This window comes from Dufourea novaeangliae, unplaced genomic scaffold (assembly GCF_001272555.1).
Source record: "Dufourea novaeangliae isolate 0120121106 unplaced genomic scaffold, ASM127255v1 scaffold84, whole genome shotgun sequence".
Classification (NCBI taxonomy): Eukaryota; Metazoa; Arthropoda; class Insecta; order Hymenoptera; family Halictidae; genus Dufourea; species Dufourea novaeangliae.
In genome coordinates, this window is record NW_015373964.1 from 1,467,398 (window position 1) to 1,495,219 (window position 27,822).

A 27,822-nucleotide genomic window follows, 5' to 3' on the forward strand; every position below is an offset into this window, starting at 1 on the left:
ACGTCATCGTAGGCGACTTCTTCAGTTGTCTTCTCCGTGATGAACTTGATGACCGGTTCGCGAAATAATCTTCATCGTTTCTTTCGAACCGGGGCAAACGTTCTCGCACTGCACCACGATCTTCGGTTCTATTTCAGTTTCTTCGACTGTCATCGAAATCACGATTCCACATATCACTTGTACACCTTTTTCTTCTTCGTTTCCTGGCCTCTCATTCCCTGAACTTTGGGACACGCGCGTCTACATCCAACGTTTATCTTTGAACAGAATTAGTAGTCGAAGAGTTAAAATTTCAAGAGATTATTTAACAAATATTTCTTTCTGTGTTTTTGTTCTTCATTCATGACTGTAACATTTTTTTATCGATCTCATTCTAAATCTTAATATAAATGTCATTCTCCACTTCTACAAAAGGTTAATCGTTGATTTAGTGGTTGTATTTATAAGATTGTTTTCAAGAATACAGTCTTTAATATTTCTAAAGGTCACTATTATGACGAAAGATTTCTGTTTCGAGACAAGAATTTTCTTTTTAATTTTTCACATGGTGTCCGCGGTATTATTTATTGTGCTTTACGTTAGCTTGTACAGGATATCAAAGACACGGAGGAATTTTCCAGGTGATATCTAAATTGTGATCAACGATCGTACTAGACCCGGACAGAAGGATAGAGAAGGTGAGAAAATTATTTACACGGACGTGGTGGCGGTGAGGTGAACTCGAGATAAAAAGAAGCTGGGGAAACGGCGAAGCAAGGCAAAGTTTGAACAATTACAAGGTGTAGCGGCAAGTAATCTTCTATTTTTCCGATGTGACGACAATTTAAGTTCGTACGTACAAAACTTACGAAACAAACCAATTTTCATCAGTATCATACTTTTTACGCATGATCATAACAATTCTGAATAAAAATTATTTTTACAAAATTCAATTTTTTGGTAATGTGTTCTCAGCAAATGTTGTTGTGCAAGCAATTTTAATTCTTTGATACACGAAACAAATTAATAAGAAATAAAGTGATTTAGTTATTTTCTCGGACAACTTAATAATATAAGAAACGTGTAAATAAGACGTTTGCGAGAAAACTTTTTTATGATTTTTTCTGTTCTCGCTGTCTAAGTCTGAATATTCACTGACTATTGTAATTAATCAAACTGTCCAATAAATCAACGATTTTTCCCGATCTTTCGTTGTTTCTCGTTCATATACGCGGTCCATGAAGCACGCTTTCCTCGATGAACGGGCACGGCAGGTTTCTTTCTTTGAAATTGGTTAATGAAACAGGGTGTCGACAAGAATGATAGATACGTTTAGCGTAAATTACAGGTTATTTTGAACGAAATAAGTACGGGCCGCGCGCGCGCGCTAGTTTCACGAGGGTGATTAGCCAATCCCCGGTCGAGAAAGAAAATGTTGTTCCCGGGGTAACTTGTGACATATTGTTTCCTGTAATACTTATCGGGTGAAAAGTTACTGAGTGATTGATGATAGTCTGTGAAAATGAAATAACGAGGGAATACGTGTATACCGTAATTTGAATTCCATCCTCGTTATTTAGTACCGACTACACCGTTCCCATGATCGCCATTGTATGTATATACATATGTACATCCGTTATCGTTAAGTTTCGTGTAATTCAATTCTAAACAGAAATTATCGCGTCGAATTGTAAACGGAATTTGTAGATAATTTCTGTCACTGGCAAAAACTTAATGTATAATGATTACATAGCAAGAATAATAACAATAACTACGTTTAATAATAACCTTGAATTTTAATAACAATGAACAGTAAGAAAAAGAACTTCTGTTAGTTCATTAAATTTAATGTCGTTCATACTGATAGGTAAACTTAATTAAGATTATTCACTTAGAAATAATTATTAGATTAGTAAAGTTAAATTTATCATGAAGGCCTGCAGAAAATCTACATTTTTTATGTAATAAAAAGAATGTGTGTAATTTAAACTTGTATTAATGGCGTAAAGAAATATTGTACCGTTTATCACGCCGATGAAATGACAAACGAAGTCGAGGAACAGATTCTTACGAAATCGACAGGTATTTTTAGGACTGCTTTAAAAATCTACTGTTTCAGTGTCACGTAGGATGAATGCACTCCGACGCGACAATATATTCAGGGGTTTGGATAATATTTTTAATGCCCCTCAAGGCAGGCGTCGTCGGATCGCCCACTATTTTTAAATCTTGTCCCCGTTTTTCCGAACGGAGCTCTGCAGCCTTCGCTATCAGTGCATTACGCTTCACGCCTTTCATCGAATTATCAAAAATTTCACTTCACGCTCTTCAAAGTCCAATTCTTTTACAACAAGCAAAAGGAGAATATCAGACATTACATAAACTTTGGTAAATCGAGTCCCTTTGTAATTAGATTGTAGGACTTATGCATTTATAGCACGTACAAATGTGTATAATTCAATTTGACAAAAGTTAAAATACCAATAACAATAAGGTTACTTTTGGTAGAAATAAATATTCTGGAATTATAATCATAAATTTTAAACATGCACTCGAGCTATACTTAATAAATCTAACGTTTTTAAACCTAAGGCAACAAAACTCTATTCATTGTTAGTGAGAAGAAAATGAGTTTGAAAATGAAATTGTGGATGGAAACGATATTTCAGTGACCAAAAATAAAAACGAAGTGGTCGAGTATATTTTTGGAAAACATAGAATATCGAAGTGGAAATTCAACTGAAAACTGAGATACAATGACCAGAAGTGGTGCCCGAAAAAGTTCGTTCGGAGGAGCGAGTATCCACAGAATTCTTTCGATTACTGTCCAAATTTGCTTAGCATTAGATTATCTGAAAGAGATTTGTGAAGTTAAATTATTATTAAAGTGAAATCATTAGCATAAACTGACGCTTGTTTAGAAGTGTCAACATATGAGGGTAAACATATAGAAAAAATTATATTTTTCAAAAATGGCCAAGCAACGACATTGGATCACTTCACTTGGAATAACCCTAAATAATTTTCAATTATTGTCCATTGTTAATTACTCCTACGGAGCATTTAGGCCCTCCACCTCCATAGGGTTAATATCGAAAAATGTCGGATCTTCGGATCAACGGCCGATCGACACAGTCAACATCGCGAGAAACGGCTCGTAAAGCGACACGAAGGAAATTAGATATTAGAGAAGCCTTCGGCTCGTGTGTGTACATGTATACACGCACATAATGCTTTTTCATGCTCCAGTTATTAGTGAGCGTTAGACGGGAATCGATATTGGTCGTGCGTCGACCTGTCGAACGTAATCGCTCCTACGTAGAATTATTCGCCGAAAAAGGTTTTTTTCCCCCTCTATTTCTTCCTCACCGCCGACACATTCCACGATCGCTTTTAATTCTGAATAACGCGCGGTCTGGAAAGGTCCGGCTGGAAATCGTAGCCGACGATTTTCTTCGGTGGCGCCACGTCGTTGGTTCCACTAGATCGATCTCAATTACGAATGTTACATTATCTCTGGTTCAATCTATTGTTTATTCGCTATATACTATGCTATTTTTTGCACCGTGTCTTGCAGAACAGTTGGAATTGGATAAATCGTGCGGGGTCACAGGTTCGAGTGAACGATCGGTTTCCCGCGCATTTTCTGGAATTGAACTCACCCGGAACGCGATCACGTGCTCGTGTACGAGAGCAATGGCGTCTTTATGGACGGAGATGGTAATGAGAAAACGGAACCATTGCGGGCTTAATTAAACGTCATCAGTTGGCGACATTAAATTATCATGCAACTCCATGTTAACATTGGAAGGAAACAAAGTAAGGTGTAAAAGGTATTGAAGAGCTTGTTTCTGTACGAGTGAAATTTGTAATACAGCGTGTTTTAAATTGTTCATTGCCTGTAGTAGAAACTATGTTTGTTATAAGTAGACTGCGGACTTTCATGCGAAATAAAAGTTTCTTAAGTAATTTATAAAGATAAGAACAATTGTAGACATTTATTTTCCCTTTTAAGTATCTCATTGGGTTCAGAATAAAATAGAAAACTCGATGGATCCGATGAAAGTTTTTGTGTTTTATTATATTTTACAGAGCTCTGTAGTCTATAAATGCATAAAACCCGCAGGCTAGTTATAAGCAATACGACAAAGAAAATAATCTGTATGAGTGAACTGAAAAGATCACGGTTCTTGTTTTTTGAGATAAATCTCTTCTGAGAATATTAGAACGTTATTTCTTTGAGATAATGTTCTCAACTCGAATTAAATTGATTATTGTAATGTTTCTTGATTTTATAAATTTTAATATATCGTCATTCACTTACACTTCTGTAAATTTGTTTATTTAAAGATTACCTTCTTATTTTGTTTTCATTTACGAAAAGATTCCAAAAATTTGATCGACAATGTTTACTGTAGTATACACAGATATTAGTTTACAATATACAGTTTATATTTTTATTAGGTCATTGTCTTTCTATTATTCTCGAAGCTACGGAAGAGAAGTTTTTACTCGCAAGTCTGAAACACCCTGTAGTAATCCTTGAGCGGAATATTCAGCGATCCAGAAAACACGCTTTGTCGGATTTTGCGGCCAGTTATCCAACGATCCGGGCGTAATTAAATTATTCTCCGATTATTTATTAGCTTAAGCGGCCGGCGTGCGTGCATATTAATTACTGGTTATCGTCGTATGAATATTACACGTTAAGTGCACAGTAAGAGTGTGATAAGTAGTCGTATATACGCGTGTATGAATTATGCGATGTGTGTTCGGGTCGCTATTCCCGTGCCCCTCGAACGCGAGATATTACAGAATATATTAGCAACGTAATATTTCAAATTCTGGGTCCGGTGTATTAATTAATCATTGTCCCGAGGTGGTGACAAAGTATTATATAAACACAGGAAATTCTTTTGACATGTTTTTCGTCGCCTCAGCTACTACTTTCCAAATCCACTTATAATTAAATTCCTACGGTCCGCTTCTTGCTATTTTACAGCCAATGTTTATGCAAATTCAAATTTTCATATGTCAATTTACAAACAAGAGAACGAACCGTAAATTTATTTCCTCTATCAATAGTTTTATTAAGTTATAAATACAAGAACTACTTAATCGAACTTTATTCATGATCAATTTCGTTTTATTTTCTGCATAGTCTTCAGTTTAATGGTATTAATTTCTCCTTCGTGCAATGCATAAGAATGCAAGAAAACGATATTTTCGTACAGTGTCCTGCAAAAGTTTCAGAACCGACAAATTTTTCACTTTATTTTCTAGAAGCGATATGTGAAAGAAGTTTAACTGATATTAGGTGTAAGTACATTATTATTTATTTCTGGTACTGCTTTTTTTCATTTGCCATGCACATATATCCAGTATATATTAGTTAATATTGTTTTATACATCGCTTCGGAAAATAATGTGAACAGTCTATTTATCTGGAACTTTTGCACTACACTGTATATGCCTAATGAATATTATAACTGAGTAAAATTTGCAATCCGTTTATGATGTAACAGGTATGTAGTAAACTCTCAAATTTACAGATCGATGGGGCAAACAACCTAGTCGAAGTCTCTGCGAAACTGTCAGCTTCACGATGGGTGGTCTATTTTTTCTGGACAAACGTTTACAAAACGCGGGTTACTTTATGGCAACGAAAACAGGGCGGAAAGAATGAAACCGTTCGGAAGGATCTACTTACGCAAGTCCCGGTATAAAGTGGGATACCGTTTATTTTTACGATTATCGACCCGCGCCGTGATCGCGAACTATTAATACGTGGTTCGCAAAAAGACCAATCGGCGAAAAGGCGATTATCCGTCGAACGGAATGGATAAGGTACTTGTCAAGCGGCTACTGATGACAGCTCCGATTACGTGCACTGGCGTTGCCCTTCCATTTCCGCGGTAGCGTATATATTTTACGGTATCGTAATGAAAGAAAATTATGTACAATGCTGGATTGTACAAAAAGTTTATTTTTATCTTGAATTTATTCAGTGACAGATACATATTTTATGAGGCGACGAAATATTGGAGAATTTCTCCGGAGTAGTTACGGGTATTCGTGTTGTCATTTGTCTGATGTAAATGCACTTAAAAAATGGTAGACCGTTATGAAAAATATGGTTATTAATCCATTTTAATAGACTTAAATTTATTGTAATGAATCTTCAGGGAACCTCTATTTTTTATTGTTATTTGATTCATTTCTTTTCAAGGCATTTCAGATTGTCTAGTTCTCAATTGTTTACGGTTATCTTGGAAAAGACCTAACGTATTGTAACCATCAGTTTTTTCTGAGAAATTCAGTTTCATTACTTACTTATAAAATGGGTACTGAATCGAAGAATTGCAGGGGAATTCAGAAAAGTTTAATCATATCGACTGAACAAACTTTATTAGCAGAGTAATTTGTGATAACTTGAGCAAGTTACATCACAATCTGCTAAGTAGTTACGAAATTTATATGTGTCTGATGTACATGTAGGTATGACACCAGATGAAAGTAAAATAACACTTTACTCAATTAAAATGTTACGATAATTTCACAATATTTGTTATGCCTGAACATATAGAAAGAAAATGAAATTTCAAAGGATTCAAAGAAGACTTTTAACTCTAATGGGACTAATTTTTAATGTATCAGAATCAAGTACTCAGTATAAAAGATATATTTCTTTGCTAAAGTTTATTAGTCAAAATTTGGCAAATTAGTTCATATCCGTAGACAGTACAGGAACGCAGTTTTGTGTGTCAAGAAGGGCACGGAATCAAGGCCGCTTGCATCCAAGCACGAAAATAGAAGTAGAACTCATCAAAGGGAACGTAAATTTAGATTTGTGCGATACAGACTGCTTTAAGCGGTTCCATACGTATCACGATAAAAAAAAAAAAAATTCTTACGTGTGGCGATAAAAAAAGCTGTTAAAGCTGTCTGGCAGGGTAAAGAGGTTCACATCATACTTTGGCGGTCGTAGAAGTCTCTATCACGTTCCCGGTCTGGCATGATTTTCGGAAGTCTCGGATTCTTCAATGGCCATAGCGTCGCAGACACATTCCTTGCATATCTTAATTACACGCTGAATTTTTTAGCATACTATATAAAAAGCGGAAAAAGATACGAAACATAAGTATCGGGACCTACAGACACCCTTTGTAGGCATTGATTGGTTGCTACTAATGGGTGGCGAAACACTTGGGCTAACAGTAAAAGAAGATGTCAGGTCTCCAAACATAGAATCTATTACAAACACTTGATGCATCGAACTCACGACCTCATTGGAAACAAAAACAAGGTAAAGTCATTTGATGGATCTGTCAAAACGGACACTGAAGTTTTTTTTTTATTATTCGCATACTGAAGTATAGTAGAGTTCATAAATCAATGGATACTTGGTTGTATAGAGGAAAATGTAAATTATGTACGATTATATTAAGGTACCTTTTTGTGTTCTTTTATTTTTATGCAAGATAATTATTCTATGGATTGTATGAATTTCTACTGGAATCTAATTCCGAAGTGGAACTTAATGGAATCCTCGATAAAGAAAATTATCATTTCATGAAATTGTATAAGATTCTTAGAGACATATCCAATTACGAATCAGAAATTTTTAATTTATTAAAGATAAACCAATTGAATGGAGTACCTGCTTCTATTGTTTACTTAAAATACACCTCCGTGGTAAGATGAAAATTTAACAATAAACATTCGAAAGTTTCGTACAATTAACACTCAATCACATAGTGTCACCTGCACCTGATTACTCCTCGATAAAAGGAACTGATTCAATTATGAAATTTCGAGTCTCTCAGAATTGTCGACTGCTATTCACTTAACACATCGTGTCCGTGTTAATTCGTCGGACACACAGTTTTCCTACGTACAAACAGTCCACTGTACGTAAAGTACTTAGTTGACCGATTTATTCAATTAATTTTATTTGTTCACCGTGGTAGCACTGATTTGTTTTCGAACGATGGAGATGTAACTACGACCGCAGCTTGTCGCGTGTTATAGAAAACCGAGAGACGAGTTCCTCTGTCGTGCTATACAGAGGTGTCGTGCCGAACTGACGGCTCCCGTCGGTGGAGGATCGACTTTATACAGCCGTGTGTTCCGCGCGCTCTGTGAGTGGACCTTTAGAAGCCTCCACCTTCGTCTGTCACCTGACAAGGAGATGTTTCCTATCCCATTTCCTATCGTCCTTCCTATAAATCTGTTTCTCTGTTACTGTCAAACAATTTCGATCGTATTATACGCAAGACGGTATGAAGTTAATTTCGTGAATCTTTAACAATTCATCTGGACATTCTTCAGGAAAGAATCTTTTAACACTAGAACTACCAGTCTTGAATGTATACTAAATTCAATTTTGTAATTCAGTAATACGTATAGTATACAATATAACACAGTATAACACATTATAATGTAATATGAAATATATAATGATTTAAAAGTTTATAAACTCCGATATAAACACTTGTACAATTACCTATAATTGTAAAATAAGAAGTCTGAAATCCAGCGTTTCGACGAGTTTGATAGTTCTAGTGTTAAAGATAGAAAGGCTTCTTTTGATTTCAGAGTTATATGCACTTTATTCAGTTTAGATCGACAGAAATTAAGCACAGGAAAGCATTCCACATTTGTGACCATTTAACGTGCTATTTAAAGGCTGTGTACACTCCCACTCAAAGTATAGGAGCATTCATGGGATATACATAAATAATATAAAAAAATAATATATAAAAGGTATAGTAAATTTTATATATAAGGTATTAAGAAATTGCTGAGAGTTTAAAATAAATATTGCTTAGGGGATATTAAAGCTCGACGGACAACGCTTATGCTACTACAGAGTAATAAAAGTAGCCCAAAATATATCATTTTCATGAAACATCACATTTTCTTCATACAGACCACATGTCCTAATATTTATGAACGGTAGTGTACTCTAATATCGAACTAGAACTTAGTCTACACTTAAAGATGCTAGTAAATCGAAATTCTGTTATTCATTCGGTGAATCAAACTCTGTATATTTTGTTTTAGTGAGTACAGATTTGTTTATCCTTATTTACGTGCGGGGTGATACACTTAACTCGATCGCTTGGAAACGTCTGAGGAACCAGGTCTCTACGTAATATATAAATAATTTCATTTTTCGTCGTGAAATGATTCATTAGAACACTAGACCAGAAACTATCCAATAATGTTCCAGAGCATAAAACAGAATGGAATTTCAAGAGGTTGAATCATGCGGTTTTTTTGAGGGATGTTAGTGCACGGTTATATGTGAAACAGATTGAATAAAAATCCATCTGTTACTTCAATTCTTGTTCTTTCAAATATATATTTAGAGATGATCTTACTTCACGAATTCCCTCGTCCGATATTAATTATTGTAGTAACTAAATAAGTCACCGAAAATGCAATTTGTAACACTATCTAGAAATATAAATATCTAAAATACATATTTGACAACTTCCTCAGTTGGAAATGCTTCTAAAAAATGAGTAAGTTTAGTAACAATTTGGAACGTTTAATAGATTGGTATTAGCTACAAAGTGTCTTGCATGATCACAAGTTTAGAAAAGAAAAACAGAAGTTATTTATGATTCGACCTAGACACAACGAAACTTCCAAATATGTCATCCACGATTTATCGAAGAATAAAAGAACCTTACCAAAAGCTACAAAACATAACTAACTCGAATTTGACGTCGTGAAATGCATTGCATTCACCAATCTTCCAAAGGGGAATTCTTCAATTCTAAAAATGTACTTCAACGATTAACCACGAGCGTCTTTCGTATTTCTTTTTTCTCCGGGCAAAGAATAAAAAATCACGAGAGGGAACAGTCTTTCTCCTTTCCACGTGCATTTTTTTTCTCGGATAATGGATGCCGCACGACGGTGACAATTCGACGCAAGGATCGAGGAGTAAAAGTAGCAACAGTATTAAGCGATCCTCATAATGGTTGTTTATCGCGAAAGGAGCTTACGTGGACGGTTCACGGTCGGCTCTAACAGGCTTGTTTGTACCGTTCCATTCGCGATCGCTTTTTTGTAAACTCCGCGGTTAGGTGGTAACCGGAGGGTTAACTAATTTTAGGCCCATAATCCAGAACCCACTGAAACAGTGTGCATCACTGAAACCAAATACCGTACTGACGTGTCATCCGGCGCTGAGAGAATTCGGGAACGTCCAGGCCGCGCATTATCAGCTTATTTGCATATTTCGACAAATACACTCGCGGGCAGGATTTATTTCGCATACCGATTGGTTCGCTAATTGACAGGAAATCAACACCTTATATAATGGAATATTACAAAAAAGACTTTGATATAAACACCCTTGTTTAACACCCTGTATAATCATTAAAATACGGATTCTGTGAGAAGCAGTGTGAACGATAAAATCTTTTACCGAAATAATTATTAAAATTCCGTTTTCATAAATTCCTGTACAAAATGTTGAATGAACGGCAACATCTGCAGTCTTTGTATGAATTATTTAACACTTTTATTCCCAAATTTTTTAACGATTAGGAAATGATGTCTCTTTGTGCATTTTTGTCTATATTACATGACATATAAATGTTTCACAGGAACGTTAAGATTTTGAAAGCGTTTGCTGCTATTTTCTATTCGTTGCCATTCGGCAATTTTTTTACTTCTATCATAGTGATATATGTATGTATAATATATGTAATAATTGGCATTATTAAGTTATTATATGTAATAAAATCCATTTTTCTTATCTTTGATCAAGAAATCTTGACGAATTTGAAAGAAATTAGAATTTTAGAAGTTCTTATTGTATTAAGTACTAACAAAGAAACAAACGACAATAATGTCTTACTATACCGATAAGCTGCTAGAAGCATATGAAAATTTGTGTCATGCCATCTATACAAAACCAGAAGAAACTATTCTACATTCACATATGTAAAAAAATATATGATACTAATACTTAATTTCGTAATTGAAAATACGTAGTCATATGGCTACAGTGGGACCGAAGGGGTTAAAAATATTGTATTCCTTTGGGCAATGGACCATTTTTTATAGAAAAGTAACATTAATAAGGAAGTAAAGTTTAATTAATATTTCGATGATTTTAATATGTAGTTCTAGTACTCCTATCAAGTGTTTTAAATGTAAATGTTGCTGGATAACATTGAAAATGAATGTCACCGGCTAGTTCAAATGCCGGGTAGCATCGAACGAAACGCAGAAGCGACCAGATTCGACGATGCAACGTGGTTAGTCCCCGCTACGAGAGGAAAAAGAGAACATACCGAGCAACCGGTCGTAAGAAAAGATTGCGACGATACGAAACGTGGATATAACGCGTAATCGTAGTTATAGACGCATCCTGAATAAACGTTAAATATTTACATTCAACGATCGACCGGATCGATGCCATCCCTTCAACCGGAGTTCCGCGATCTTAAATATATGGCGCAACGTCCCTTTGAAAATCTGTTGTTTCCTCTCGAAATATGAGCTTACTGTTCCTTTGACTGTATGACTGAACTTGGTAGATTAATTTTTCAAAATTTCGTTAGACTTAATGTTACCATTGCTAATAAGAATATAAAAATATTGAAATGTTAAGAAGCGAAATATATTATGTTACAGTGTAATAGAATATTAAAGTAAAGGACGACTTTGAGTACTACAGTACATGTTACTAAATTGGATAGTATTCAAATACAGGATTCTGAAATATAGAAGAGTGATGTGTGTATGACATAATGTTTAAAGAATAATATGTGAATATAAAATACTAGGCACATGGTAGATATTTGGGGATGTAGAATATTAGAAAATTTAATTCTCTAGTACGTGACCTTGGAATGTGACGACCTGTACCTATCAAAGTACTGCAGAAGATACTGTGATGTAATAGAGTATTACAAATAATTCTCTAATACCTTATTTTATGATTAATTATTTTCATTAGAAGATACATACTATGATATGATGGAATATTGAAAATAATTCTATGATACCTTAATTAATTATTGAAAAATACATATATGTTTATAAATGTTATAAGACACTGTTTGAAACGCTGATTATTATAATACTAAATACAATATTAAAGTACAGAGATATTAAACAAAAGATATTATTTGAAACATCTGAAATAGGAAATAGTAAGAGAAAATACTTAATAACTTTTATTTTGAATTCTGTATAATATAATTGGTCACCTAATCATTATTTAATTAATAACTTCATAAAGATACACAATTATCTTCATACGTATTCTCATCCTTATTAATGAATATATAGTGATCGAAGTGACAACAATGTTTGATCCCCGATGATACTTTTCGCAGACATAGTGTCATGTACGTAACGCGATATTAATCTGAAATATGATGCTAATATTTCACACTACTTAAACACACGTATATACTTACATTAGAATCTCACCTTCCTCTATTATACCTGCGTTTAATACATGAAACGATATAAAGATGTGAAACCACGAGGAATAATCAACATTCCTTAACATTTCCTGAATATTTAACATTCTATATTCTACAGGAAATATTGGAACATGATTTCTTACAATTTAATATAAACATATCTCATACAATATCCTAAAAGCACTTCTCTACGTGAGGTCCAGACCTCCACTGTTCTCTTTCTCATAGATAACTTATTAGCTAATCAAGCCCGCTATACCGAAATATATCATCCCGAGTGTTTGTACCATATTTCGAGTGGCTGCAATGAATTTATAGTCCCTCTACAATGTTCCTGTTGAACGTTTTACGCTCTTCTATAGTCGGCCATTTCGCTCGCCGAGTATCTAATGATTAAAATCCCAATATAAGATCAACAAAGAATCGTTACAAAACCTATTAAACTCAAGTCTGAATATTTCATTACCACAGCACCCTCTACATTACCACGTTAAAATTTAATTAAACAAAACCAACGCCGCAAGATCCTATCTGTACTAAGATAAAGTGCTTGCAACAATATCCACGAATGATCTGAAATAATCAATAATCACGGTACAGTACCGGTAGCGTTGGTCTAATTACACCCTAATTCGAGACAAAATTACGAGGTACGCTTCAATAAGTCCCTTTATTATATGTTTGCTCCAGTTCACCGTGGAGGGAACTGGTAACCAGGTATCTATGTCGATCTAATTCGCTCTAATTCGATACGATTCGAGCTGCGAAATCGACCGCCGGCCGGATTTCGTCGCGTTGCCCAGACCGTGTTTTCGCCGGCGTCGTTCGGCCAGAACGGCCCGGTAATTAGCGATTTCTCAGCGGTCTGCCGATCTAATTTTTCCGCCGGGCAAATTATCGAGTGGCCGCGCGGATAGAATTAGCCGCGTCGGGTCGGCTGATATCGTTAAATTGCTGCATTCCTACAAGACGTCCGGAGTGCATCTCCCTCGTTATATCATCATCGTTCATCAGCCTCTGGTCTACGCGCGCGCGCGTTCTGTATAAATATATCGCGTTTGGATCATCCTCTTGATCGGTGGCGCTCGCGCGCGAACGCACGTTCGTAACTGATTGGGCCAATTTTCCCTTGGCAATCGGGATTGTAATGATATTAGGTGTATCCAATAAATAATCCACTACTCCTTTTTAACCCTTTGACGCCTAGCCCCTTAAATCATTATTCTAAAATTCTGAGATTGATATATGTATGTTGTATTTTGTTATTTTGAAATCGAAAATATCGATATTATACCTTTTTTGTTTTTTTATTTATTTTGGAAGGAATATTTGAATTTCTCAGCCGAAAACGTTGAGATCTACTCCGTATAAGTGTAAACACGAATTAAAGTATTAATCGGCGATAGAATTCGATGTCTTTTTAAAAAGAGTGTTACAATGGCACAACACTGGGAGTTAAAGGGTTAATAAACTGATGACACAATTTAAATGTAAAGCATCTTTCTACCCCTTTTTTCTTCCAAAATGGCGACGAACGTTGAAAATGAGTTTGGCTTTTTAAGTTTCTATGAGGCTCGACAGACAATAAAATCCTTGGTAAAGTTTATTAGAACTTTAACTGTAGCAAGTTTTAGACAATCGTGTATGCGGTAAATGTATAAAATCCGCAGTTTAATAATCACTATCCACTTACGGCGTGCGTATTGTGGTATAGTTGTGTGGTAGCCTGAGCTTATTACCGTCTAGGTGATAATGACTAGAAGATGGACATACTAGACTGAGTAGTTAGTCATGCTCTAAGGCATATTTGATTAAGAAGCGGTTGTCACTTCGCCAATGACAGAATTTGTCATTTTGACAGAGTTAGTCTCGACACTTATGGTGATTAAGTACCTTCTGTCCATCTCCATAAAATTGTATGTATACATACTTTTGCGACAGAATTTAATGAATAAACAATACATATACTAAAAGAAATACACAAAAAAAAAGAGGTAAAATTTCGCGAAAATATATTAAAGTAATAGAGAGTATAGCAAGGAATTAATTAACTGACTATAGTAACGAATTGTGTTTTAATTTATTACTTCACACTTCGTCTTCGTGATTTTCTCGTAGAAGCAATTTTATGAGCCGATAATAAATAATAAATGTGAACTACCCACGTTTGTTTCACAACATTATGTTCCCTTCTTGGGATACAAGTTGGCACAATATAAAGTGTACAAACTAATCACGATCGCTGCAGAAGATAAGCGAGAAAATGTAAACAGGCTAGTTATGAAAATTGCAAACATTACCTTTGGATCGCTTCCACACCTCGGATCGACGAAATAAGTTTCGTTAAGTTAGTGCTCGTAACATTTCTGTATTACGTGTTCTCGCATCAAATGTTGACTCTGAATGAACCAACCAAGATTATACGATCCAGTTCTCGCGATATTCACGTGCCGTATGCATTTTAAATTCTGTACTGTATTGCTCAGGAATCGAGGAAGTTCTGTTTCCAGTTTCCGTAATATGGTATCAATTGAAACGTGATGAGTCGCAGTTAGTCTCTTGATTTAAATAAAAATTACTACCACTTCTGGTTGTTCACAGTCAAATTTTACGAAGTATGCAAGGAATTAGAGGCTCCATGTTTTTTTGATAATTTATTATACGTCAATTATAATACATATCATAGTAACACTAGAGCCACCAACGATAAACGCGTATCTATTATATTTCGTTCGGTAGATAAATATAACAAATTTTTGATAATTTTTAAATTTACAAAATAACTCAATTCTTCAATTTTATATCGTAATAAAAGTCACAAGAAATTTGAGAAAATCTATTGTAATAAAATTTTAATCATCGTTATGAGTTAAAAAGATTGAGTGTTAAATGTTCCATAACAGTGATACTTTAATAAACAGATAATATTTTATTTTTCTAGAATTATAGTCGTAGGTATATTGAGTTAATTAGTAAATAGACTACGGGTGTTTAAGCAAATTCACACTTTTAGAAATTGATTTATAGATATAAAAATGAGATAGAAATTTATTTCCTGTTCTGAATGTCTTACTATATTGAACATAATATGGAAATATCATTTAGTTTTGTTGAAATATACATATATTGCACTGCATATTGCGTATTAAAATTTGCTATAAGTACATATACGTCCTTCCATTAAAAAAGTACTAAATAATAATTACATGAAGTATTGTATAATAGTGATTGTAAAAGTGTAATAAATTAATACGATTTGAAAACCATCTTGGGCCAATATAAATTTAAAACAAAAAACCGAAAGTTATATCTGACTCAACGATGATATCAATATTGCCCATCCAGGCATTGAAATAACTGGAAACAGCCAACTTTTGAGACTGCAGTAATTCATTTCTTATAATTCCGCAAATACAGAACGATAATTTTTAAAAGCAGGTGTGTTTTACCTTAACACTTTAAAATTTTGGAATTTCACCTCACAAAGCGTGTCGTTCTGCCCTGCTCTACATGTCGCATTGAAAATACCTTAGATGTTTAGGTCATCGTCTAATATTACACCGTGTAGGCCAAGCGATCGAGTGCTCGAGTAGCAGATTTCAGCGATGAATTATGCCCGTGATGTTATTAAACGCGTATGAATTGCCCGTTTATTTCCACGCGTTAATAAATAACGGTCGACGGGATCGTAGAAAAATTGGAGCAACCGTTGCATCGCGTCAAGATATGTATTCCGAAACGTTCCATAGATAAAAGTCGCCTGGCCGACGGTACAAAGAAACTATTTATACGACCGGCAAAGGTAAATCGCGGGTAATTACTGCAATCTCGGTTACTAGACGATACGTACCCAGTGTCGGTTGAATGTCGATCCAGAATCATATGCCTGGCATTCGATCCGGAAACGTTGAAATTCTAACGACCACTGCTACGGTTCCTTATAGGTAACGTTTAAAAGCAGCCACGATTAAGAAAGATTCCGATGGTCTTCTAAGAAAAAAATAAAAACAAGCATAAAATTACGTAAAACTTTCGGAGAAGTTAATCGTTCTTCGCTATTACTCGGCTGCGGTTTTAAAGATGATGGCAACGCAGGCTCGTTCTATTAATGGCGACCGACGTCGGTAGTCTACATTTACAACCTGAAAAATTGTAATCCCCGGTTAATGAGCAAGCTCCTGTGGAATGCTTATAAAGTAATTCTAACGATACCATCGAGACGTTTGCCTCATTAGCTGATTTTTTAACTACACGTCGCTTTCGGTCCAACATAGTAGCGAGCGCGGGATATTATTCCGTTTATTGGCCGAGTGATGACGATTTTACGACTGCGACGCGTCGCTGATTAATTATAAATTTATTAGCGAAGGGAACACGAACTGTCGAGTATTTGCATATTTGGCGCCAGGATGTTAAGCGAAGTCTGATATGCCAACCATCAGGATGCAATTCTGATATGGCATTTAACGCTGTGGACAGGTATTTATCCGAGCTTGTGTGAATAGCGAAAATTTAAACGTTTTATTGTTCAACGGCGCGGTTTCTTCCTGTTTCATTCATTATTCACCATGTAAATCCGTCGATTGTTGCCGCCTCGACGGAACAATCGTGACGTAACGTTAATTATCCCGATGGATCGTGTCATCGAGTCAATGGCACTGTTGTGAGTAGAACTGACAGAATAAACAGGTAGCACTCGGTCCCTATAATTACGTTTGCTAGTTGCAATACCAATTTGCAATCATTTATCTCTTCTATGTATATCAGTAACACCTATCATATATTATAACTATATTGTAAAAATTTTAAAAAATTAATTTTTAGACATTTTACAGGAACAAACTTCTACATAAATATTAGCTTGTAGAATACTGAGCGCTTCACTTATCCGTTTGTGTCCCTCATTTCGTGTTTCAATATTTAACAAAGACAACGTGCAAATTTAAATTCTTGAAGAAAATTTGGAAACTATTACGAGAAGTGGCCAAGTTAGTTAAAGTAGGGTTTATTAGGATAACTGCTATACGGTCCAGGCTTTTTATCAAAGTGAAGGTGATTGACCCGTAACCCGGGCCCAGGGGGTTACGAAACATCCTGAATCTTTATAGAAGCAGGCGTGCAATCGATCCCAGGGAAAATTCCTTATGGCGCTTTCACGTTGAAACTGCATTTTAACTTGAGCACAAATACCTCGGTGTGAACCTCGGGCATGTGCCACTTTTGTGACGTCTACGCCGAGAGCGCCATTTAGCGTCGTTAATAGAGTTGCATCAGCGTCGAGTGCACGGTGATACATCGACAGGAGTGGTTCGGCAAATAGATCGGGGCTGAAGATATATGTATGTATATGCAGTACGCAAGGGAGAGAGAAATGAACACACCCATCTGGGCTTCGATGTTTCTATACAATCGTATATACTCTCGGGCTACAGGGTGATCCATAGGATTTATTTCATTAACTATAGATACTACCAAACGGAATTCACATTTGTTTTTTAACAATTTACTGAAATTATTAAGGTGCTTTCGAGAGTAGGTATTCAGGTCGACCTTCAATTTATTATATATTTTACATTACACTATAGTGTATTGTATACTATCGATATTGATATATTATTATATAATTTTATTTCATTATAGATTGAACGCTGGTAATTTTCGTGTTAAAAATCTTCGTTCATCCGATGTGGTTTTTACTATCTCAGAAGGTATTTTGGTCAGTGCAGAAATTTTTGTGGATTTTCTGTGGACGATATCATTCCCATGGTTTTGTGGAAACAATAAACGTTGATATATCATTTGTCGACGTCAATGTAATTCAGTGAATTGTTGTTGGCAGAAAAATTAACGCGATTCAGTGCGTGTTGTTGGCTCAAATTAAATTGAAATTGAGCTTTTGAAACAAATGTAAGGGTTAAAGGGTTACAAACGTCGTAAAAAATGTTCGTGATCTGGTTGGACAAGCTATTATAACAATCTCACTTTGTGGGAAACTGCAAGTTTATTAATACAATTTAATTGTATACAAAAATTCAATAAATACTAATATTCCACATATTTATTTATTAGAATAAAAAGTTTCTATTGGAAGTACATATATTATAAAAGAATCTTTATGTATTAGCCTACTCTTGTAGAGCAAAACCCATCAAAATATTTGCACTCATCAAACACTGTAAAAGTAAAACGGTACTTTAACAACTACTATTAACAATTTAGATACTATTATTATCTTGAAAATGTTATACTTTGTAAGAAATACTGTTTGAACTAAATATCAGCACATTTATTCGCATTTTTTTATTAATTTATATCGCCGATTTCCTTTATAATTTCACTACCTCATTTACACATTCTACAGTAATATAATAAAAATAAAGTTGCAACAACTAAGTCTGTTAGAATTATATTGCAACTGACGTTGTTAAACAATACCATATTATTTTATAACATAATTTAAAATATAATTCTAACAGGTTTAAATATTTAATATAACATTTAAAATTCATATTAGTAAATATTATTTTTCAAGTTAGATGTGCATAATATTTGAAAGCTAATACAGGAGAATGATACAAGACCTCAGATATAGATCAATCTATACATCCTCGAGACGTCGCTGAAGGAAAGTAATGGAGTTAGAAAATCGGAGACCAATAGGCGCATAAATTGTTTATCGAAGGCGGTTTCGAGCCAGTCTGAGTGCGTTGCTACGGAAAAAGGGTACCTGGAACGCCGTATTCAGTAAAAACGAAAGCACGCGGTGAAAGCAACCTCCTAAGACCGCGTAAAGTGTACATACAGCTGATAATTACAGTGTCGAGTTGTAAAATGTTAATGGTTGGAAAAATCAGATATCACGGGCGGTATATCGAGTCAGATAAAAAGGGGAGATCGCGTGTACGTGTCAAGTAATTTTCAACGCGTAATCTAGTCAAGACCGGCGATTGTTTGTTTATTAACGGCCGTGTACCCTATCCATTGTGTTCGTGTAATAATACACTTAGACACGCCGCCGAAGAAAAAAAAAGGAAGGCAATTGTTCTTCCATCATCTCGGTAGGCGACTGCATTAGAGATTGTTAGGCGGCTACCTTATAATGCAACGTGTGATTGTCGTCAATAATGGGATGTTGGTGTCAAGAAAAGAAGACGACAAAGTACCAACTGCGAAGGAAAGTGATGAAATACGTCGAATAATTTTATTCGTTTTATAAAAGAGTGATTTGCGTTATAGTTTAAAAATGAAGGGAGTGTACAGTGAAAACAAAATGTGAAAAGTGTATCTATTATGGTGTTCCATAATAAATATCGTTTTTCAGTGCACTTCAATTGGTCCACTCGAAAATTGTTTAACATGGTATCTAGAAGCTAGTGACTCGTTGGTAAAAATTTGTCGATTCAAGTAGATCTTTCTTGAATTTTCTGTTCAGGATAATTGTTCAAATTTTGATGTTCACAACTAACATGCATTGAGCAACAACCTAATAGTTTATTGAAGAATCTTATTACGAGATCAGGACTTCGTGTTGTAACACTGACTCTTAAAAGTGAAGGATTAATGGCTGCTATTTCTGGATTTCATTTCGCTTTAAAGGAAACTTAATTCCGTTGTCACGAAACGAAACTATTTCAGTTTGATTGACGTTAGTGCCAGTTATATTTAGCTGGTCATTGTTCATTCGAAAAATTGAAAGTCAAATACACGCGAGCAATGGGGGACCGATCCTGCAGTCTCGATCGTTGGATCCAAGCTTCTACATTATGTTTTCCACTTTCAACCTCCATTCGTGACAACTATTTGTCTTCATTTATAGGACGGTGCTCATTGATCATGGCAGAATAAGGTCTCCTTAGTATAAATTCCGCCAACTCTGGTACAAATGTGGCAGTAAATGGTACATTGATTAATATCATCAGAGGATCTGGATCTTGGGAAACAGTCGTGCAAAAAACAACGCAGAAGTGCACTGGAAAATCTAAAAATGTTTCGAAATTAAAATTAATTTAAACTAATCTTCGATTTTTAAAAATCTCCAATTGCCTTCAGTCTTCAGTATTCTGTAAAAGACAAAAATTCTTCGATCGATTCTGCTCGAGTTACTCGATCAACCTTGTGCACAACAGCTACAGGTCATTTTGAGAAATTACATCTCGCGATAATTTCAGTCGAACAAGCTGATAACGTTATTGCAATGCCATGGCGTCGCCGCCTATCGTGTCCTTCTCGCTTCGATCCTTTGAACACGGCGGCCAGTAACCTGTTCTGGAATCGTTAAATTCAATCTAGACGTGCCATGATTCCAGCAATGAAACGGAAGGTATCGATTCCCGATGGAAACTTAAGTACATCCTACATGAAATAGCTCCGCCGCCACTCAATGTAACTTTTGATATTCGATCATTGTACTCTCGTATTAATAGCGATCAAATTGCCCGTCATATCGATGAATTCTATTATTCTGATCTATCCAATTTTACATTTTTCTCGTTCCTTTCCGTTACCCTTATTCATAGAACGATCATTAGGGTCCATCAATTTTCTTGTGTAGGACCACTAATTTCTTAACCACTTAGCGCACTCCCCCGAGTTAAGTCGGGTTCAAGAAAACGATTTTTTTCCGCGCACCCGAGTTAACTCGTGAGACCTGCAGAAACAAGATATGTGTGTGCTGAATGTGACATTCTTCTTTGTGTCATTCCGTGTTTTAAAATTTACCATTCCGTCGTAAATTTTGAGTAAAAGCTTATTTTTCAATATTTTTTTTATCCTTTTCAAGTTTCTTTTGTTGCCCGAATTAATTTGGTTAAGCGAAGTAGGTGCAATTACCTTAGCCTTTTTTGCATAAAACAACATTTTTTTGTGTTCTTTTTTGCAAGATTTGTTAATGTTCTTTTGTATTTTAAGAAAATAGAGAATAAAAAAATTGGTGGAAAAACGACCGTTTTTGAATTTTTAATTGATGCGTTGAGGGGTTAATACACTAGGACACATACACTTCTTAGATTAAATAATAAAATACCCTCCTTATAAATCAAACTAATATCATTAGAAGAGAAAAATTCGTAAAACTAGTTACTTGAATAGCAAATTACTCTATTAAAGGACTTTCAAGCGTTTCATGTGTCTTGTACTTTTCTCTCAATCCATTTTATCATATTTATGTTCTAATTTCCTTGAGAATGTCACTATTCAATATACCTCTTTATGACCGATACACGATAATTCCTAATCTTCTCAAGCCACCATTGACAGTCACAACTTTCATTATCGATATCCGCACTATTTTTTCCAACATTCCTCAACGAATTATCTCGAATTCGCTGACAAATTGTCGATCTCACGACCAGTTTCTCACTCCAGATATTTATTAAGTATTTGAGTTTACGATATTCAAATGATTGCAACGAAGAAAAATCTAGTAATGGCAACGTTCTAGCGACTATCTCCAGTCACCTAACTTATTTCAATTTTAATCTTTCTGTACCGTGCCGCCTTCTAATCTCCCTGAAACTAATTCTTGTATCTAGTTCCACATCCCAGCATCTCAAGCCTGCATTCTAATGACACACGACGGTTTTTTTTTTCTTCCTCTCCAGGCATCATCGATCGACCGTATCCATTTTCCGTGATTGTCCTAATTTATTGCACGGATTCGATCTTATCGAACCGCGAGTTATGGCGGCGAGCCACGGGCGACCACCATTGACGTTAATAGGCTAAATCCATCCAAAGGAAAATCAATTCGCGTATGCCCCCATGGTTAACAATTTCCGTGATCGATCGAATATACGATTTCCTCTGCGTATGTCACGGAGAGACATCGAGAATAGCACACTATATCGTTGTGTGTCCCTTCAGCGTCGGGAGTTTTGCAAGAATCCGCAATCTCGGCCGCGTATTGTATATATCTCGAAAAGATATACACTCGCGGTATGGTCAGGGGTTTAGTGTGTTTATAGTAATTTATTGGACGAAACACGAGGAAATATCGACGGGAAATATACTGGTATGTAATTGGAAAAATTGTAGGGGGTTAGATACACAGGAGTTTCGTCGCGATACGACGCAGGTATGATTAGAATCCTAGAGCCTGTTGTTGGCAGAGAAGATTGAAGTTTATCGATGGTTTATGCGTGTTCGTTGCATAGAGTGTATGTTTTTAGATTGCAGTTTTCCGTAGTTAGTATATCTTCTTGACAAGGGAAAGATAGTTTCTACGTGTTGCCATAGATTTATGTATTGTTAGGTGTTGAGTAAAGGATGTGGTAATAATTAGAGAAGGGGGAGCAATAAATGTAATTTTAAATGTGAATGATACGAAATGTGTGAGGATGGAATTGTAGTTATCTGCAATGTGAAGCAATAGAAAGTGATTTGAATGTGTTGAAAGGTTTTTAACGGTTTATTGTCCTTGTTACGATTTATCTACCAGACAATAATAATGAATCTTGTTTGTATACTATTGACTTATCTTATTATTTCCATGAAACTCGACGAAATCAACATTTCTGCTATTTTCATCAGACAGAAGGCCGAAAACAACCTAAACAACTATCTTATTCAGAAAATAGTAAAGTATTTATTGGTACACCTAATACAATGTAAAGTTCGAAACAATTTATTCAACATTAACACAATTTAAATCTCATAATAAGTAATTAACGATATTAGGGGTACCAATAAGAAATCCATTATATTTAGTCAATTTCAATAGTCTGTTTTCGAGGAAATCAGAAACATATGCTGTTTCTATTTATCTTGAAAAAAAAGGGTAAGAAGATGTTTTAAATTTAAACTGTGTGAGCAATCTATTAAAAATAAATAGTGGATTACTTATTATTACACCTAAGATTTTTGTGTCGTACTTTACGCTTCATAATTCCGCCAAAGCGATTGTACAGCAGTTATTACTGTAAAACTTCGCATAAATTCTAAAAGCTCTTTTAGTCTCACGGCGAAATCGTGATTCCACGAACACAACGACAAATTATTGCGTGGCCATACACGATTGTTCTCACCATCTTCGCCGTGCAAATCACCGGTGAACATTCGTGTTTCGTTTCACGGTTACGCTACGGTTATTACGCGACGATTATTTCGTCCGACCGTGAAGCATGAAATTTGTGGGTTAACCACCGTGCGCCTGTTTTATTTGCCAGCGTTATTGTCGAAGTATGTAACTTTTATGTAACCCTAGACACACAGCCAGCGGACACCTTGAATGCAGCCTTGGGCGTTTGATAGTTTTACTTTGAACGAGCCGCGTGTGTTTGTCACATCGCTTCGACCGCTTGACATTTTATAGTCACATTCGTCGTCGACTCAAAATACGTATTATCTAAACTTCGAAAAATCGCGCGATTCGCGAGACGTGTACAAATTATTAGACACAGGCCACAAAGGAAGAATCAACTAGAGATTCTTTTAAAAGAACATTTCACTTATACTTTGTTAATATTCTATTTAATATTTAATGTGCACATTCGTGTGTTCGTAATTAACGAATTAATATAGATTTGGCAAGGTTTTCATCAACCTTTTACAATTTCTTTTCATGTTTTCGCTGTGAAACTGAAAATGAAATTAAGTAACTTGTTTCGATTTATCTTGTTCAACGATTGTGTGCTTAAGAATCTGAGAGAAGCATCTTGAAAGTTACAATAGCTTCTGCCTAATCTGAAACTTCGTTATCGTAAGCATGATGGTGGAACCTTGATTTCTAATCCTTTTACAATTCATACCTGCCGAACGTATTGAGTGTTAAAACGGTATCACTTACACCATCCTATATATTAAATTAGATAAGGATTCTTTTTAAGTATCTAAACTTTAGAGGACATTGATCTCGTAATATGAATGATTATCAGAAAACTCGAAGATTCAGAAATTCTGTAAGGATATGAAATTCTGTAGTTTTTGCAATGCTTACAACATCAACTATAACCCCTTCGTTTACGAAAGATTCTATATAACTCTAAACCAATAGATACAATATTTAGTAATAGTATCAATTTGATACATTTCAGTTTTCGGTTTCAATTGATCGTTATTAATATCCCTATGCTTGGAACACTTGAGAAATAATCTTCTAGTCTTTATTGCTTTCAAAGTACTTGCAATACTCGTCGTATTACTAACTGGACTATTTGAGGTATATTGGATTTATTTCTAGAGCTAGCAGTCAGCTCCAAGGAATCTGTACTGGAAAAAAGATCGGGCAATAACTTTTTGCACCAAACTATAGGAAAACTTGAATCACAGATAAGGTATAGACCTATCGAATAACATATTTTTGTACACTCAACATAAACATTACTGTTTTTTAATATAATTACAAGTTATTGTTAAGTATTGACAGGATTTTAAGAATCAATTATCTCGTCTATAGAATGAACCACTCATTTTGTAGGGTTCCGTGCAGAAAGATATCTCTAATAACGACAGCTTAACAAACAAGCGATTTTAACGGCCTCTGTAATATCACAGAGGAACTTCGTACGTAAGTATAGTAGGAGCTCGTTTATTGCAGTCTATTTTATTGTAACATAGGAACGGCCTTCGCTGACACGTATTTCTCACGCACGTGCGCGCATCCCACTCTGTCGTTCAGCACATGATTTGTTGCAATCACTAACCCATGCTTTTCTACACTTTAATATATAAATAAGATAACTAAACAAATTTAATTATTAATCATTTTGTACGGTACAATTTCATTCACACTATTGATTACATTGTTTTCAATGAAGAAGGATAAATGAAACTACTGTTCAATCATACGTGCATTATAAAAAATGGTCCATTAACTTTGAGTGCTCAATATCTTCGAAAATTTCGTGGGACACCAAGTCCCATAGGATGTTAGGTCTATTCATATATTTCGTCTGTGCCTCTACAGCCCCGAAATGATCATACCAACAATTGGTACGATTAGACCGAATATTTTCAGCTAGTAAAGTAGGTTCCTGAGTGTACCAAAATTTTATGGAAGCTGTAAATGTAGTTTACATACATATGAAATTCATATGAAAAAAATAATCGACAATTATAGAACTGCAAACTGTAGAAAAATCAATAACTTCTTATAAATAATTATATCTATATTTTTAATACATAATTGCGAAGGCTTAAGAGGACACGTAACGAGTATCGATAAGGAAGGAATTATATTACCAAAGAATTAGTTAAATGGAAACATTTTTTACAAATGTATAAGTAATTACATAAATTTAATTAACCGTCGTCTGAAACAAAACTCCAAAATCTTTCTTGAACTGATAAACATCGCCGAGAATGTCTGTAGACTATCTAATTATGTAGCAGTTGAAATCAGTCAAGTAATCTAATTTTTAAAAAATTCATAAAAACGAAAAGAATATTTCATGAACAATCAGATAGTAGGAAATTATATAACATCAGTTCAAAAGGTGAACCCAAAAATAATATTTTTCTTTCTTCACTTTGCGTAGTACGTGTCAGTATGTCAGCCTTTAACTCTTTAGGGTTAGGTGGGTTAAAAACTGTCCCACCTTTTGCTTAGCTTTTTATGCATGGTGGGATATATTTTAACCCACCTCGAAAAGTTGAAGTTACTCATAGTCATACAGTTTAATATTTTATTTTTATATAATTTTTTTTATATTAAAAAATATTCTGTGCAACTAGGGTTTTTATTTACTTTAAAATCGTGTGCCTCGAAGAGTTAAAGAGCAATAACCAGAGACGTTGCATACTTCATTACATTTTCATCAACTAGAACCATACTTCAAGATGAACGAGACGTGGTTTCGGAAATTCGTTACTCGAACAGAAACTTCCGTGTTGCGTAACGGGAACAAGGATAGTACATAAATGTATTTCGTATTCGGTAATAGACGAAAATAGGGGTTCCAGAATTAAAAAGACATCCGAAAACGATCGGTTCCATGGGCAACTGTTTACAACCGAACGAACCTGAATGCAATAATATTCCAAGAGCGACGAGCATCACTGTCGATACTACACCGATCAAAGAACGTAACGTTCCAATTATCTTCTTGCTCGGTGGACCAGGCGCTGGAAAAAGTAACTCAAACCATTAATACTTGGCACTTGTCGATTTCATTGCATAACCTAGCAAACATCATTGTCTTAATTTTCCGTTTCCTTTCTGCTTTAATTCAGCCTCTTTAATCTATCCTATCCTTTAATACAAAGATAAAGGAACCAAATTCGATCCAAGATACTACGCATTGTTCTTTCTTTCATTCGTTCTGTAGCTCATGGTTAATTATTTCAGGAACATTGTGCACGAAGGTGGCAGAAAAGTACGATTTCCTCGATATAATAAGCAGCGATCTGATCAGGCAGGAAATATCAAAACGAACGGAGAGAGCTTTTACTTTGGCGCGTTTAATGTCGCAAGGACGACTCGTACCCACGAATGTTCTGTTAGAACTGATCGCGAGTAAGATGCTAAACAATTTGTCCAACAAGAACGGTGTGATCATGAGCGGTTTTCCAAGGCAGAAAGACCAGTGTCGAATATTCGAGAGACACGTGCGACCGCCCGATCTCGTTTTGTATCTGAACGTAAGGAATTCGGTGCTCAGCGATAGAATAATGGGCAGAATGGTCACGATTACAGAGAGCCCGCTTATCCACTACGAGGACATCAGGAAACAAATCAGGGAATTTCATAAAAGGAATCGACCGATACGTAAATACTACAAGAAGGTACTGGTGATTATAGACGGTGAATCGGACCCGATTAACGTGTACGAGGAAGCGTGCGAAGCTATCGATAACGTTTTAATGAGGAGAATGTCGAACACGTGAAATTTTTCTCGAACTTTGTGAACAGTTTTCATAATCTATATGATGGTTACTGAAGAGGCAAACTTTTATGTAAGTGTATTGAAATCGGATTTTTAATTCGACTAGAAGACATTGTAGTATTTAGTTTGCATATTTTAGTTTTCTATATGTGAGCTGTTTGTTTGTGTATAGGATGTGTGTAATTGAAAGAATATTACTTAATTTAATTGAAAAGAGGTACTCGATACGCATAATGTATTAGATTGAACTTTCGTGTGTAATGAACATTCTTCTATAAATAATTTAGGTGTTATTAATATATGAAATATTGTAATTAACGTGATGTTGGATGTAAAGAACTCATTAAAGAAAATTAAATAATGATTCTAACATTATTACTAGGTACAGCGCGTTTAAGGGAACATGTATTTCTGAGTTTATGCATACGAACATTGACTTCGAAGAAAAATAGTGGCTTGAATATGAATCTTACTAACTAAGACGATCTAACATAGTAACAATAATGATAGTCCTGTGAATCGCATTAAAAAAGAACTGCTGTATCTCTCAAGAGATACGGGAA

The 27,822-nt window shown here is 35.2% G+C and overlaps 1 protein-coding gene across 1 annotated transcript; it reads left to right on the plus strand.

The window, feature by feature from the left end:
* Positions 1–3,675: 3,675 nt before the first annotated feature.
* On the plus strand, positions 3,676–27,260 carry LOC107186673 (adenylate kinase isoenzyme 1-like). The gene is made up of 3 exons (XM_015574600.1): positions 3,676–3,699; positions 26,318–26,507; positions 26,722–27,260. Exons 1-3 carry the CDS (start codon positions 3,676–3,678, stop codon positions 27,258–27,260), a joined length of 753 nt encoding a protein of 250 aa, XP_015430086.1.
* Positions 27,261–27,822: the final 562 nt, after the last annotated feature.